This window comes from Rhagoletis zephyria, unplaced genomic scaffold (genome assembly GCF_001687245.7).
Source record: "Rhagoletis zephyria isolate East Lansing unplaced genomic scaffold, Rhagoletis_zephyria_1.1 Rzeph_scaffold_01489, whole genome shotgun sequence".
Lineage (NCBI taxonomy): Eukaryota > Metazoa > Arthropoda > Insecta > Diptera > Tephritidae > Rhagoletis > Rhagoletis zephyria.
Window position 1 is genome coordinate 75,982 of NW_016158573.1, and position 17,335 is coordinate 93,316.

General features: G+C 34.8%; 1 protein-coding gene across 3 annotated transcripts in view; it reads right to left on the reverse strand.

Annotated features, from left to right (window-relative positions):
- Window positions 1-306: 306 nt before the first annotated feature.
- Window positions 307-17,335, reverse strand: part of LOC108364195 (homeobox protein B-H2-like) — a 40,194-nt gene continuing 23,165 nt past the window's right edge. For 2 of the 3 annotated variants that reach the window (XR_001847716.1, XR_001847715.1), the window contains 3 exons: window positions 10,982-11,201; window positions 489-1,229; window positions 307-425 (listed from right to left, as the gene is read on the reverse strand). Coding sequence is in view for 1 of the 3 variants with exons in the window: in XM_017617788.1 (XP_017473277.1) it covers window positions 680-1,229; window positions 10,982-11,201 (770 nt within the window). In the remaining 2 variants the exon portion in view is untranslated. The other variant, XM_017617788.1, reaches the window with a different exon arrangement.

Genomic DNA, 17,335 nt, shown 5'->3' on the forward strand with positions numbered 1-17,335 from the left:
TTTCTTCAAGGGTTATTTTATTAAAATTTGTAAAATTTTTTGTTGCGCCCTAACGGTAGAAAAATAAAAAATGGGACGAAATTATTTTTAGCGCGATTGGTACTGTATGTTTTGTATGTGTTTTGTCAATTGACAAATGTAAAAAATTGTTGGTCAAGAATAGGACAAAGCTTGGGAAACCAACTTACACCGAATTTTGGACAAACGCCCTATCGTCTGACCCTGCTTTAAGAAATTTCATAATGTTAAATAAAACACCAATACATAAAATGTTTGCAAAATTTATTATTCCTCATCAGTCAGATTTTCATTCTGAAAAAAAAAATAAAATACTCATACAAGTATATGTACACATGTATGTACGTATGTGTGAACTCGACACCCAAAACATGGACAGCAGTAAGATACCAACAGCATACGAAATCCTGAAATATTTAATATCTGAATAAATAAAGCTGAAAGCAACACAATCGGTCTCCTATACAAACCTTTAAGTCTTATGATCTGGTCTACTCTGCAACAGTCCAACAATAGCGTTATGAGTTCTCAACGAGGCACGAGCGGCATCTTACCTTAAACTTCAAGCTGCGCCGAAGCTTCGCTGGGCTGCCTAAATTTTTTGCCACACACCTAAGCGGACTGCCTTGGCACTAGCTTCAGTGCGCATTTTTCAAGTACTTCACACTTCAATGTCATCTTCATCAATGTCGTTATCGTCATCAATTAATTCAGGTACTTTCACTTTCCTTTCCTGTTCCGAAGAATTTCCCGAATCCAAAGGTAGTCTAACTGAGAGATCGCCGATGCCGGTATTTTTGCAACCCATCTCATCAGCATTTAGCTGTGGAAAGGATATATCTGCCAATGAAATATTATTCATTTTCGAGGGATTCTGCATAACGGTAGTTGCATGATAATAGTTATTAAGTGAATTTGAGGCGCTAAAATGTACAAATGGTGAAGGCGGCGCAGGAAGTGTTGATAAGCCATTTATTGGTGGTACGTTAGGGTACATTCGATAAGAGACTGGCTTTTGGAGCACGGCAGCAGCAGCAGCTTGGCGGAAAAACAAATCTATGGTGCTGGAAGGCGTGCCATGAGCTGGCTGCACTGCATACGGCCATGTGCTAAGATAAGGAGAGTTTCCGTAGAGACGCTGAAAAGCCGCGTAATTTCCGGCTTCTGCCAGTAATTCCAACCCAACAGCAGTTTGACGTTTCCATTTTGTTCTGCAAAAGAATATAAAATTTTAATAAGCGGTATTTAATTAAAAATTATAAGTCTGCCAAATAATGAACTATTTGCAGAATTGCCATACATTAAGGGGTTAATACTACATACATACATATATATGCATGGGTGTAGCCAGGTAGGGGCAGGGGTGGTGCTCGAGCCACCCCCCCTAACTTTCAAATTTTCCTTATATATATATAAAATTGTACCCTGAAATGACAGCTTAATAGGGTCGAGCCCCCCCCCCCCCTAAATTTCATTCTGGCTACGCCGATGTATATATGTACATATGTATTCACTTAAAATATATTTAAACCTGTTTTAATAAATAATTTGAGTGCTATTTAGTAGGGATGCCAATCCCGGGATGTGTTTGAGGTGCCGAAGGCGCTTGCCTTAATCTCGGGATCCCGAAAAATTTTAAATATCGAATTAATAGTAAGAACTTGTTTATGAATTTCGAAGTATGATTTTTGTACATAAAATGTCGTCTTGACTGCAATTAAAAAAAAGCTTGAACTTGTACTTTTAAATAGCAGTCTGAGCCTTTTTTGAAGAAAATTTAAATTAATGTATTCATAGCGTCGCTAATGTAAACGAAACAGAGAGTTTTAAGAAAAAGTTACATAAACTTTTAAATCAATCTACTCAAATCGAAAAAGTTTTAATTTAACCGACTTGCCGGTAAAAGAAGTTCAACTAGTTTGTAGTGGAGGAGATAGGGGTCATTAACTTCAAATGGTTTATGAGTACCTTTTGGCAGTTGAGCCTAAAAGCTTTGAGACCGAAAGATGTTTTTTATCAGTAGGTTTTGTATGTAACAAGTTCAGGTCAACATTAAAAGACTCCGGTTTAAATACTTTGCTGCTCTTATGTACACATTTTAATTGCAATAATAACAACACCAAGGAACTGCAAGGAAAGCAAAACGTCGAAAAGCTGCAACCACAACAGACGGCACTTATTCGCCACTCAACTCACACACCTGCTCTCTGAGAGCACTCTTCAACAATCCGACATACGCGAGCAGTGGAACTACATTTCCCGATCATTAAGTACCGCCGCCGAAGAAGTAGTTGGATTTCAGCGAGCCCGAAAGAACAACTTGTACGATGAGGAATGTCATGAAGCCGTAGAGAAAAAAGACGCCGCCTATAGGGCCACAATGCGATCGGGCGCAACGCGAGCCATGTAGGACCCCTAAAGGGAACTGAAGAAAGAAACGAGACGTATTTGCCGAAATAAGGAGAGGGGCCGAAATACGTGAATTCGAAGAGCTTGAAATGCTAGCCGACAGGAAGAACGCCCGAAAATTCTACCAGAGAGGTAGGCGACTTATGGAAGGTTTCAAGACCGGGGCGAACTCCTGTAAGAACAAAAATGGCGACCCAGTGACCGATGTCCAGAATATACTTAAATTGTGGATGGAACACTTTTACAACCTACTGAATGGTAGCAGCGCTGAAAGTAGTGAAGAAGACGAACCCGAGTCCCCAGTCGATGATGATGGAGTAGCTGTCCCACCGCATGACTATGACGAGGTACGAATAGCGATTACGCGACTGAAAAACAACAAAGCTGCTGAAGCTGACGGCCTGCCAGCGGAGCTATTCAAGAACGGCGGCGAGGAGCTGATGAGGTTCAGGCATCAGCTCGTATGCAGAATATGGTCAAATGAACGCATGCCCGACGACTGGAATTTAAGTGTGCCCTGCCTAATCCAAAATAAAGGCGCCCCGCCATACGCGCCAACTACCGCGAGATCAGTCTTCTAAGCACAGGTAATAAGGTCTTATCGAGTGTATTTTGCGAAAGACTAAAGCCCACCCTGAACGAACTGATTGGACCTTATCAGTGTGGCTTTAGGCCTGGAAAATCCACCATAGATTAGGTATTCACAGTACGCCAAATCTTGGAAAAGACCCGCGAGAATAGAATCGACGCACACCATCTATTTGTCGATTTCAAAGCCGCTTTCGACAGCCCGAAGAGAATTTGCCCTTACGCTGCGATGTCTGATTCTGGTATCCCCACGAAACTAATACGTTTGTGTAAAATTACGTTGAGCAATACCACCAGCTCCGTTAGAATAGGGAAGGACCTCACCGAGCCGTTTGAAACCAAACGAGGTTTCAGACAGGGGGACTCCCTTTCGTGTGATTTCTTTAATCTGATGTTGGAGAAGAAAATAGGAGTCGCAGAACTGAACCGCTCAGACACAATACTTTACAAGAGCGTATAATTGCTGGCGTATGCCGACGACATCGATATTATCGGTAAAAACAAGCGCTACGTCTGTTCTGCCTTGTCGAGATTGGATAGAGAAGTAAAGCGAATGGGTCTGGTGGTGAACGAGGACAAAACGAAGTATCTCCTGTCATCACACAAACAGTCAGAGCATACGCGTCTTGGCACCCACGTCACTGACTTCGTTTATTTGGGAACCAGCATTAACACCAATAATAATGCCAACCTTGAAATCCAACGGAGAATCACTCTTGCCAACAAGTGCTACTTTGGGCTGAGTAGGCAATTGAGAAGTAAAGTCCTCTCTCGTCGTACAAAGATCACACTCTATAAGTCACTCATCATGCCTGTGCTGGTGTATGGCGCGGAGGCATGGACAATGAAAGTATCTGATGAGGCGGCTCTTGGAGCTTTCGAGAGAAAAGAACAAAGAAGAAGAAGGAGTAATAACAACACCGGCAGAAAAAAGAGGTGTGTGCTTCTAACCAGACCCACCTACCGACATGCTTCTCGACCTGGTGAATCCGAATCTGAGGTCCGTTTGACTCGATCACCCTCAAAATTTGGAGTAAATTGGGACAAAAATTGCAAAATATTCGCCATTTCTGTATAGAGTAAAATAAACATGTTTAGAGAATTTGTTTTTGTATGTTTTTGTTAAATTTTTTTTTTTATTAATCATTACTTTCAAAAATACCTGGTATTTCCATTGTTTTGTGTGATGTATGCGTTCCTCAATCACATGGTTTTTTAAATACAGTTTAATGGCCTTATTCATAAAAAATAAAGTAGGTTTAAAGAGCTTTATAAATTGACGTTTTCATACATTTTTCAATTTATAAACCTTTTATAAAGCTACTTTATTTTTAATGAATAAGGCCATAAAAATTTATAACTTTTAGATTTGTCTCATTTAATAAATATGTGAGTTTTACAAACAGTTTATCGTAAGTTTTAAATAATTTTATTTCATGGTATGTTAAAATGCTTTTATATATTGAATTTTTACTCATATTCATAACAGTTATGACTCAATGTGAGTCCCGGGTTTACTGGAAAAATATCCCGGAATCCCGGGATCACAATTTTCCTCATATTTTGGCATCCCTACTATTTAGTAATATTCGACTCAGATTTTCGGCAAATTTTAAATTATTTTCTAAGTCTATCGACATACTTACATATATGTTCATACTAGCCGTCATCGATTCGCCAACAGTTAGCGAGTGGCGAAACGAATGAACTCAATGAGGTACAACCAAACTCGCTTTCGTCTATCCGTGCTAGCTAACTTTGTTGTTGCTTTCACATGCAAAATTCTTCTTTAAGCGACCGGAACTCAAACATAGCGAGCGAGAAGTGGCGAATCGATGGCGGCTACTATATGTATACACATTAGGGTGGTCCAAAATAAGTAAAGTCGGAATTTTAATGCTCTCACCCCCTAGGATTGTTCTATATCGAAAAAAAAGTATACCCCTTTTTTTATTTTCAAATCAATAAATATTTAGAGGTCGCTCAAGGCGCCCCAACTTTTCCATGTATTTTATATGGAAAAAAAACACTTTTCGTGGAAATGGTATGGAATTCTTGAAAATCAATATTTTTTGATCGGAAAACTCTGGTTCTCCATTTTTTAATAATGAAGATTTTTTATTGATCCTCCATTGCATTTTCGGGCATTTTCTAGGGGTTTTGGCGGTCCTAGAAAATAAAGTTACTAAGAAAAAATTGTAAAAAAAAATAATTCGGTTTTATTATTGGGAATCTCTGTTTCTCAGTCTTCCGATTGAAAAATATTTTCAAGAATTCCATACCATTTCCACGAAAAGTGTTTTTTTTTTTCATACAAAATACATGGAAAAGTTGGGGCGCTTTGAGCGACCTTTAAATATTTATTGATTTGAAAATATAAAAATATGGGTATACTTTCTTTCGATACAGAACAATCCTATTATAATATTTTCGAGGTGCTGGAAGAGGGTTGCCACCTGTTTAAAAATGTATTTAAAATTATTTAATAAGTTAAATGGATTTTTAAAAGATGGGTATCAATCGAAGAGGGTTACCACCTGATGATGGACCACCCTAATGTACACATAGAACAGCAACTACTGGTTACACTAAAGAATAGGGTCCGCTAAGACGTACCTAACTAAGAACCAACGACGATTTAGAATGGCTATAAATAGTGACGGACAAACAGACACTGTTTAGTAAAGTTTAAACATATGATATTCTAAATGTGATGTGAATTATATTCGCAGAATGCGCTGAGTAATTTTTGGCATAATCAGGATCATTTTTTTGGTACCCTATACTTAGGCCAAGATGCAGAAATGTCGTAATGATCAGCTTCCATTGCCTGCTAGCTGGTAGAAATCTAAGGGCCGGTTTCTCTATCTATGGTTAACACTAACTCCCCGGTTAAACATAGTTATCGCTGTTCTGACTCCATGCATAACTTGTAGTTTTACATGTAAAAAAACATTATAACCAGCTGCCATTTTTCCACATGCGAAGTAAAAGTATTATTATTATTTCTTGTGTTCGTGATTTTTATGTTTCATAACACATTTTTATTATATGCTTAGGAATGTATTAATAATGTAAAATGTTGCATCTCTTATATGATTCTATGTGAAATAAAATTTGATAAACTTTACTTCCGAATGTTCGAAGAACAATACATTTTTTTGAAAAATCGATTTTAAAAAAGTGCCCACTTTTCGATTTTATGTGTTATAGGAATATACTTGGGAAGTATTCCTGAACCGTATGGGATAAAAAATCGGAGGTGCAAGCTCGTCAGGGTTAAAGATGGTCGAGGACCACCGTCAGCCATGTTCTTAATTTACGAAATGTACTGAACGCTCGCTTCACAATCGCTGTTGTGCATGAAAAGATAGAGAAATCAAATGAAATTCTTTTTTTTTTTTGGAAAATCAAATTGTTTATGAATTTGAATTAATAAGGCTGAGTTAAGCAAGACTTAGACTTGACTTGTCTTGAAAATTGCATATCTGGCAAATGAGCAGCACGTGTATGTAGTTACCCAAAAAACAACTTTACTTAGAAACTTGGAGAACTATAGATTTTTGATTTCTAAGTTAAATTTCTAAGTGCAAAGAAAGCCTGGTGAGAATCAGGCTGCCACATCATTTCTTCACATATTTTTAATTAAATTTGATTAAACATGATTTCTTGTATAAATGCAATGCACCTGGCAGTCGAAAAACAAACTTTCAAATAAAGATGGAAAATAAAATAAAAACAATCACAATTTTAAACGCTTAAATACATTTATTTCAGTTGTAATTTTTATTCAATTTTACCCCACCCCAAACAAATTAAACGTTTAAAATTTTGCATGCACAAATACAATTACTGAGGATAAAAAAAAGAGAAAAAGCAATAGATGACACGGAGAGTAATCGTTTTTAAGTTTCTAGGTAAGTCAAGCCTGATTATGTCAACTTAACTTAACCTAACGAAACGTAGAACTCAGAGAATCAAAATGAAACAGATTTCGACGTACTATTAAGTTACGTTAAGTTTCGGCTGTTCAATTATAAGCAACACTCGTTTAACAGAATTTTTAAGTTGCCAAAATCGGGATTTTAGTTTATATTTTCAATTTATCCTTTCTAAATATATTTCGATCCCAATTAATGAAGTTGTATGTTTCTTACAAGTTTTCAATCCGATATTTTAAATTACATGTAGTACCTAAATATTTCATATTTTTGATAGTCAAATCAACAAAATTTATTGAAGACGTATATGCATATATGTATGTATGTACATTTGTATGTTATTTTACAATTAAACAGTTGCATATTCGTAAATCTTCCCGAATGATGAAGTAAATATTGAAAGTCATTTAATAAACTTTGCATTGTACAAACGCCTGTATCATTGTCAGTATGATATCCGTTTGAACCAACGTGACTAATGTTGAAAACACTCATTGAGCACTTAAGCGAGGTAATTGCAAAGAGCACACTTTTCCATTCGTTATGGTTTGTGGTGCATTTCACTCTGGCTCCACTGTGTTCCGCTATTAAAAAATTCGCTTCGGAGATTTATGCGAAGCCAAGCTAAGCATACTCGTACATGTAATAAAACTATAGAACCTCCCTTGGCGACGACGATGCACTGCGAGAGTTTAATACCGACGGAATAGATTTCAGTGTCATTAATCATCTGTCATCGGCTTCGACATGATTTTGTGAAATAAGTGGCGACGGAATTTTCAGGTTTATAGTTTTTGAACCATGAGTAAATTAAAACATAAGGCTTCCATATCCACATACACAACTTTAACTGTTAAGTCATCCAAGTCATTTATGATTGTTGAATACATTGCAGCATCTGCACTTACGCCAAATAAATCACAACATAAGTGTATGTGTGTGTGTGAATATGTCTATAATTTCATGTATTTATGTACATGAAAAAACATATTTAAGCGCAACTTTTAATAGCTTCTCCTTCGGTATTCGCACTGTAACCGCCTAACCGATTTTGGCCAAGTTTCTCTTCTTTGCCACCTGACGCCAATTGGAAATGCCAAGTGAAGCAGAGTCCTTCTTCGCCTGGTCTTTTCAACGCAGGGTCTGTGCCCATTCGAACGACATAGCTAAGCCAGCGGAGCCGCTGTATTTTAAAATGCTACACAATATCCACACTGAGAAAAAAAATGGTATTATTTGTTTCAAACTAAAACACATTATTTGGCGTCAAGCGATCTGTTTTTATTACATTAAACAAAATATTTGTTTGGCCATATTTTCGTTTGAATACGGTTTCAATCTGCACTTCATAGACGCTTTTTATAGTTCGAAAACATAAACAAAAAGTGGTTTTATCATTTTAACTTGTTGCACATCGGCGTAGCCAGAATAAAATTTAGGGTAGGGCTCGCAACTATTATGCTAGCATTTCAGGGTACTATTATATATACAGGGAAAACTTGAAAGGAAGGGACCCCCTGCCCCTAACTGGCCATGCCCATGATGATGTTGCGAAAAAAACAATTTGCTCAGAGACACTTTAACACAATTTGAGACCACTTTGTTTTTATATATTTTTGAGCTCAAAATGGTATGCAAAGACTTACGGGCGGATCTAATATGGCGAGCACAAAAATGACGAGATCGATAAACTTTATCAAAATAGGGTATTGTGGGGTTTTCGGGACCGCTGATTACGAATCTCGAATTTTGAAATGACAATTGATTTGGACAAATTTTTTAAAGAAAGTAAGTTTAGAGATTGTATTGTCAGATAATTAGTTTTGTAATGTTTAAAGTATAAATCATTTCATAGCGAATCAAATTTTATTTTTATAATCCTTCACACATTGGCCGCGTTTCTTTATACATTCCGGATAATTCCATTTCACAACCGGAATAAACAGAATGCTTTTGAAATACATACAGCATTTCATCAGGAACGTTCTAAAGAATAAATAAACAAAAAAGTTTATTCCAAACGTTCAGAATGAATAAAGAAATGCAGCCATTAAAAATCAGAAAACAAAACATGGTTTGAATAGTCGAATTATTGGTAAGAATTTGTATTAGTAATGAAAACTGGGCAGATTTGAAATTGAAAGTGTTAGTAAAGTTCGTCGTTATCTTCAGTGGAACTTCGATTACTTCGAATTTATATTTATATTAGGGTGGTCCTTAAAAAATCAAATGAATGGTTTTTTTCAGTCTCACCCTCTCAATAGGTAATACCACGGTCGCAGATATCTTTAGTTCTATCTAAATCTATAAGTTTACTATCAGATGAAAGGTAATTTGATTGACTTTAAAGAAAGTATAATACATTTTCTTTAAGAAGATATTTATCATTTAATGGTATAGGCACTTTTCTGGTGAGTTTTATGGAATATTAAGATTTAAATATTTGTTTTTTTTTCAGTTTATTGTTGCTAAATCTTGGTAAGTTTGGAGCTTTATTGATGACTTTTGTAAGTAAAAGTCACTAATTGATATTTATTGATACCTTTTATAAATAAAAGTCTTCAGTAACTGTTATCTAAAACATATAATATAAAAATTTAAAATAACTGTTGTTTTTACACTGTTTGGATAAAAATCAAAAATTTGGATATGTAAAATAAATATCAGAAAAACAGTACAACCCGCTTAAGTACCTCACGAAAAATGTCAGCTTTTTGAGGTACTTCGGCGGGTTGGGTACTTAAAAGAACCCGCTTAAGTACCTCGATGCGGGTACTTAAGCGAACATAATTATTTATGTCGATACATCTTCTTGTTAACTTACATAAATGTGTAAATACTTGTATAACACATGAACATTTAACGAAGTATACATAATTTAAAACCAAGATCGTAGCATTATTTAAATACATAAACAAATAAAGAAAAACTTTATTAAAAAAATAGATAATGCAATGGTATGTAATTTTTACAAAAATTAAATTCTTTAAAAAGTTAAAGTTAGACATATCATTTTGGACCGAATTCAAAATGATATTATTTGCCACTTATGTCTATTTATTAATTTTTAAGTTTTTTCAATAAATTAAAATACAGCACTGTTCGTAATGTGTCTTCTGAACGGCTTGATACATTAGCTGTCAAATTCAACAACACACAACATGTTGTCTCAAATGATCAGAAAAATATTACGATCATCTAACAAGCAACTGTGCAGTTAATCACAAGTACAAAATAACGCGTTCAGAAGGTGCAATCGCAACAGTTACTGAGCTGTTGCGCCTTCTGTACGTGCCCATTGTAACTTAATGTGAAACAGAATTATCAAATTTTTGCTCGCAATCTATGTTGGATTTTGATAGAAGCTCTGGCCATAGCTCATTTAAACAAACGTTTCATGGACCAAGTGCCAGCGATTGGTCTGGCTCCCTCTCTTAGTATGCGTAAATTAAAACAAAAATTGTTTAGAGTATACCAATACATACAAATGGCAAGCAAGACCAGAAGACGATAAGAAAACGTGATTCAGTTCAATACCTGAAATCAATAGCACTTCACTTCTTTTCTTTGAATTCTATGTAGAATCCGAATCTGCTTGGAACGATGTCGAAAAAGCGTTCCATGCGAATGGGCCCGCCCTTATGTACATAATTGAATCTGTCATGGTAGCTCCTGAAAAGCCAAGAAAGCGGCGGATACATTAAGTTGAGCAAGTTGTATATTTTCATATGCAGCAGTTTAGAAATATTTAAGTACCTCGGAGAAGGAAAAATCGCCGCGTGACCTTTGACAGAATTGAATTCTTTTTTAAGTATGAATATTCGTAAGCTTTAATTGGAAAATAAAAACAATGTTACATTTCGTGTATATAGTTACTAAGAGTGTCTTACATATGTACATGTGTATGTATGTACTTTAAATGAAATATATTTATAAATATTTTGTTCGTCAGGATTTTGATTTTAATTCGTGTCTTAAACTTATACTGCGTAACAATTTTTACTGATTTGAGGGCACAAACTTACCTGCGATTTTGGTACCATGTCTTTACTTGGCAATCACTCAACTCCAGTTTGTTGGCTAACTCCATTCGGTCCTGCACACTTAAATACTTTTGCCTTTCGAATGACTTTTCCAAAGTCTGCAATTGATGGTCCGTAAATGCTGTGCGTGCTTTTCGTTGTTTCTTTGACAGACTCATTAAACCCTCACTTTTGCTACTGTAAGCATCTTCATCTTTTTCACCTGTAGATTTATAAAATAGAAAATAAATTCTTACAAGAAACTATAATGCTGATAAAAAAAAGTATGTATCCACTGAAAAACATGCACATAATCTATGAGCTAAAACGAAAGACTTAGGCCACAAACCTACAATGTATTAGATACATTTATTTATGTACGTACACATCAGCGATGTTGCGAATATTTGCATTCGCATTCGTTATGCGAATGATTCTCATAATTTTACACATTCGCATTCGGTTAAGTAGTATATCAAGCAACATTGATGGGCCTTCAACAAGTACTGCTAAAAGTCTTATAAGCAACCTAGAAATAATTTTAGATTTCTCCAGCGAAAGCGGAGACTCGGCATGTGGAATAAAATGCGTAAGATAATTTGGAAACCAAATTACACTAAATTTGCGCAAATTGGCGTACCGTATATTTGAATGGTCACGACAAGATTATAATTTTACAGAAATAAAAAGCAAATGTTTTTAATAATGCACATACATACATACATACATAAGCGCATTTCATATGGTTTTCTCCAATTTTTTGTTTTTAGAAGTATTCAAGAAACTTGCTCTTAAAGCAGTGTCACACGATTGGTACATTTGTACAGATTTGTACATTTTTTATATTGGGCTATTGGTATAAAATAGAAAAATTGGGACAACAATTTTTTTTGTATGTGGTCACATGATTGGTACAATATTTGTGCATTCACACGATTGGGATACTATTTGCACTAAACTTAATGCAAATTTGGAATCGTGTGACACTGCCTTTACAACATCATTCATTTGTTACATGTAAAAGGCCAGAAGAAAAAAAGTAACAAATCAACGCGATTTCGCAGAGTCTTCAAACTTACACTTTGCTCTGCATGCTCAGAAGTGTTATATAAATTCATATCTAAAAGTTTGAACATTTGGAGAATTCTTTCTTTGGTTTAGACTTTGATTAAAGCTATTTTAGCTATAGTATGGACAGTATTTAAATCAAATATCAAATGTCAACGAACTAAGGCAACAGCCGGAGTACAAAAACAAAAACTTACATGTATAGTATATTTTGCATAACCGAAAAAGCATTTAAGCGAATTCTCTTTGCTACTTCAATGAGGAAGGCATCCGAATCCCTATGAAACCCAGTGATTGAGGAGCACTTACCACGTAGAAAATAACTGCAAGCGAAATTTTTCCCGAATGGTCTCTCTATATGAGTACATAAAATTATAGCCATTTTTGTTGTTCTGCGAGATAAGCAAAATAAAGAAAAGCTTGCAAAATTAGGGTAAGTGTAGAGCCAGTGCAGGTAAACGGTATAAATACTTTAGTTGATAATTGATAATAGTTGCACAATTTTTAAGGCTGGTATCGCTAATGTGTAGGTATGTTGAAATTCGCCTTCAGTTTTTATATGAAAAACATATTAATATCAAAAAAAATTACCATTTTTACATTTACGCTCCTCACTGTACATATATCGAATTTCAACTTGACGAAAATGTTATTTTTTCAACGTCAAGCGAAATTTGAATAAAATGAATTGGATGGGGGAGCCCCATCTACGCTTACAATCGTTCCACATACACTGAGGGAAAAAATATTAAAATCAAATAGAAAAGTAATTGATCTTACGATACACGCCAACGAAATTTGGTAAATATTCAATTCAATGGCCGCGAAATGCGACTAATCCGGGATGACTCCGGGAGCAATCGCAAAGGAACGTGCGACTAATAACCACTTTTGTTCTCCTTATATGGATTGAACTGTTCGCTTTTGTTCGAGCATGGCCCATGAAGAGACTAATTGCTCCCCTTTATACCCGAACGGCAACAAAAGGCGACTAGTCACTTTTAAAAAATAAAAATACAAATTTGCACCAGCTGCGATGCGAATTGTTAAGCCAATACTCCCTTACTGTGCCTGTGCCAACGCCACACATGAAATTTCATTGACTAAGTGCGTAGATATCATTAAATCGTTAATAGTACCCGTTAGAAATGAGTCGGGGACTAATTGATCTCCAATAGTACCCGTATGAGACTAGTTGCGACCGATGTATTTCTAGAGGTCTAACTTAATACACAAAGAAAAACAAAGAGAGTTGCCACCTTTTTGAAAATTGCAGTTTGAGTAAAGTGATAAGATAAAGTAAATATTCCAATATGGCGGTGAAAAGAAAGAGGTTTAATAAGACTTACAGCCGAAAATATTTTTGTGGAAAGTTGCCACCAGTTTGAAAATTTTAATTTAATGTAATTGATAAGATAAATTTAATATTGCAATATAGGTATCAAACCGAAGGGGTTTAAGAAGGTTTATGTCGAAAGTATTTTTGAGGAGGGTCTAAAAATTTACATTATCTTTATTTGACGGTTAAAAAATGTTCGTTGCCAGTGTAGAATAAGCCTGTAAATTAAATAAATTTCACTACGTAATGACCTAATACCTGTAAAATATGCGTACTAAATTTCGAAAAACTAGGCACAGTAGCAGTGGTCTTATAAGAGAGAGAAGGTGCAAATTATAAGTATATACATAAGTACTTGGAAGAATACTTCAAGATCTGCAGGTTTTATCTGTTTTCGCCATTATAAAACCTTATGGCAGGTGGCGTACGGGAACAGCTTCCTCTAAAAACTTGCGAATCCTGAAGTAACTGGAACAGACTTTATAAAAGGAAACTATTCGTGATAATCAAATAAAAAATTGGCAAACCTCAAAACGAGTGTAAAGTCTTTTACAATCATTGCCGGGATCTTATCGGATGGTACGCTCCTCTAGCCGTCTTTAATAGCAATTAAAAAAAAAATTTGTTTGTTATTTTTTTTCGATTTCTGAAACATTCATAACCACACAAGTCAAGTTATGTTATCAACAATTACTTGTCAGTTTGTAATTTTATATGCAAAAGCTAAAAGGATGTATGCGCTTTGTGGTTGTTCTACATACATACATACATACATACATATGTGCATAGTTCAATTCATTCTAGCCGGTCAGGTGAGTGCATGCACACATGCATATGTACGTATAAATATGAATATACATACATGGATGTACATTAGGGTGGTAAAAAAAAGTAAAGTCGGAAATTTCATGCTCTCACCCCCTAGGATTGATCTATACCGAAAAAAAAATATACCCCTGTTTTTTATTTTAAAATCAAAATATATTTAGAGGTCGCTCAAAGCGCTCAAAGTTTCCAATGTATTTTGTATGGGGAAAAAAAGACTTTTCGTAGAAATGGCATAGAATCCATCGAAATCAAAATTTTTCAATCTGAAAACTCTGCTTCTCTTCAGAAGACTTCAGAGAATAATGCCCAATTGTTTATTTAAACATTTTTTAATTTTAACTATTTTTTAAGGGTCTCCGAAATATCCCAAAAAAATCAAATATACAAACAGAAATATACAAAAGAAAAAAAGAAAAAATAGTTTAAATTAAAAAACGTAGAGGGTGAGAGCATAAAAATTCCGACTTTACTTTTCCACGTGTATTTTTGGGCCACCCTAATGTACATACATATTTATGCACGACCATAGTGGATTGTGTGTAGGTATTTAGACCACAAAATAATTTCCGCAGTGTTAGACTGTCTAAGACGCATTGTTAAAGTGCACTTTTTATTACGTTGCCGAGCGTTAACAATTTCCACAAACATACTAATGGGCATACATAAGTTGCATATGTGTAGGCATACTCAGATTCATCCATAGATAATGTATGTACAGTATCGGACATATTATTTGCAACCAAATTCAAAATGATATTGTTTACCACTTACATATCGAGGGCTTATATATATTCAGTATCCTCTATCTGTACTTTTTACAAAAATAAGATTCTGAAAAAGTCCACCCAAGACTTAACTGTCATCGGTGATATTAATGCTGACTTGTATAACGCTTGCCAGAAGAATTTACTATTAACGGCCACTATGCAGCTCTCAAGAAAAGCAAAAACTCTCTATAAAAAATGACGTACAAGAAATGGCTAAGAAATTTTCTTGTGTCAAATTTCCTTAAGGCAGTACGCAGTTCTTAAGAAATTTGCTACGCATTTTACTACGGTTTTCCAAAGTATTTTGAGAAAAAGGAGCACAAGGCAACCCATGTTTGCAACAGAAATATTCAATATTCCCGTTAGAGGCCTTCAAAATCATTATATCTTTTTTCTTGAACGAGTAAGAACTACTTATGCTTCTAACTCTCCCATTCTAAGGACTATGAAAGAATTCAACTTGCTCACAAACTTTTGTACGATTGAATTCTCTTTAACGAAATCTCACTTTAATGCCCGAACCATTATTTCTTGAGGAAAGAGTGACGCAACATGCTGTGAAGCAGTACGCAACAACAGAATTATCATCCCAGATGGGTTCTAGCATAGCAAAGTAGTTTTTGTATAAATTGCAGATACCCTCTGTATTGATTATAAGGCCTTGATATGTATATTTATTCATTTCTATTTTCATTCCAAGTATTCATAGTTCGATCTATAACAGAAACCACATAAATAAAACTTTCAAAGACTGTACAAAATTCACAAAAATGAATCAGACTTCATACGAATTTCAAACCTTTTATTCAGAATCCTTAGAAAATTTTCAAGTTTGCAGTTTTGTAACAAATTCAATTTCAATTATTTTTTTATATAAAAGAAATGCGCAACACCCTCGACAAAAATTCTAAAAAATCAACAATAATTTTTAGGGACTTGAAACTTGTGCTTTATTATACTAAACTTTAATGGGGTAAAAAACTGCATACTCGAATGTTTTCTAAAAATTCTGAATAAAAAGTTTGAAATGTTCGAGAAAATTTTTTGAAGTTCGATTTGTTTTTGTGTACTTTGTGCAATCTTCGAAACCTTTATTTAAGTGCAACAGGATCAAACTGCATTTAAAGAAAATTTCTTAAAAATAAATTAGTAAAGGTAAATGGCAAGCAATATCGTTTCGAATTTTGCTGCAAATGATATGTCCGATACTGTATGTTTATTATGCAATCTCACGTATGACGTACATATGTACATATATACATACATATGTACATATGTACAAGTGTACAAGTTCCGCACAACTCAGTCCCACAAGATGCATAAGTATAAGTTCATACATATATACATACATACAGTATCGGTCATATCTATAGCACGCCATTTCAAAGTGATATTGTGTGCCACTTATGTTTATTTATTTATTTTTAAGAATTTTCATTTAAAATACAGTTCTTTCTCTAACAAACCCCATATAAACCCAAGTTTAACAATTTGTAGAAAACTTCAGAAAAGTGCAACAAATTTTCACCTAAGTTTCAAACTTTTTTCTCGGAAGTGTAAGAATTTTTTCGAGTACACAGTTTTTAGCCACTGCAATTTTAGGCTGATAACGTGCAAATTTCAAGGGGCTGCGAATTACCGTTAATATTTTAGAATTTTTGTGTCGCATTGGCTTCCATATAATGAATAAACTCAATTTATTTGTATATGGATGAAAACCGCAACACCTTTGGAGAAAAAATTCTAAAAAATCAACGGTAAATTTCAGTCCCTTGAAACTTGCACATTATCAGACTAAAATTGATTGGGCTATAAAAGTGTGTATTCAGAAAAAAGTTTAAAATATAGGTGAAAATTTGTTCCACTTTTTTGAAGTTTTCTACAAATTGTTAAACTTGGGTTTATACGGGGTTTGTTAGAGAAAGAACTGTATTTTAATTGAAAATTCTCAAAAATAAACAAATAAACATAAGTTGCACACAATATCACTTCGAAATGGCGTGCTATAGATATGACGGATACTGTATGTATGTATATACATATGTGCCCAGTGTTTGATTATGCATTTTCTTATGCAGTTGTGGCTACACTATTAAATACCTTAAGCTAAATTGCATTAAACATGGTTAAATGCGCAACTGTTATACCGTTTTTCCTTTCTCTTGCTTTTGCTTTGTTGGGGGAACTCAACGTTTTGAACCACTTAATTCTACAAGTGTTGTTTGTTGCAGTTTTCGTTTGAATAATTATGAAGCGCATCGTTATTAGCTTTGGTGCTGTTGCTTTTAAATGAAACAATAACAAAAGCAATCAGTTCCTACACGCTTGCCTTTTTAATTACACATGAATCAGCCT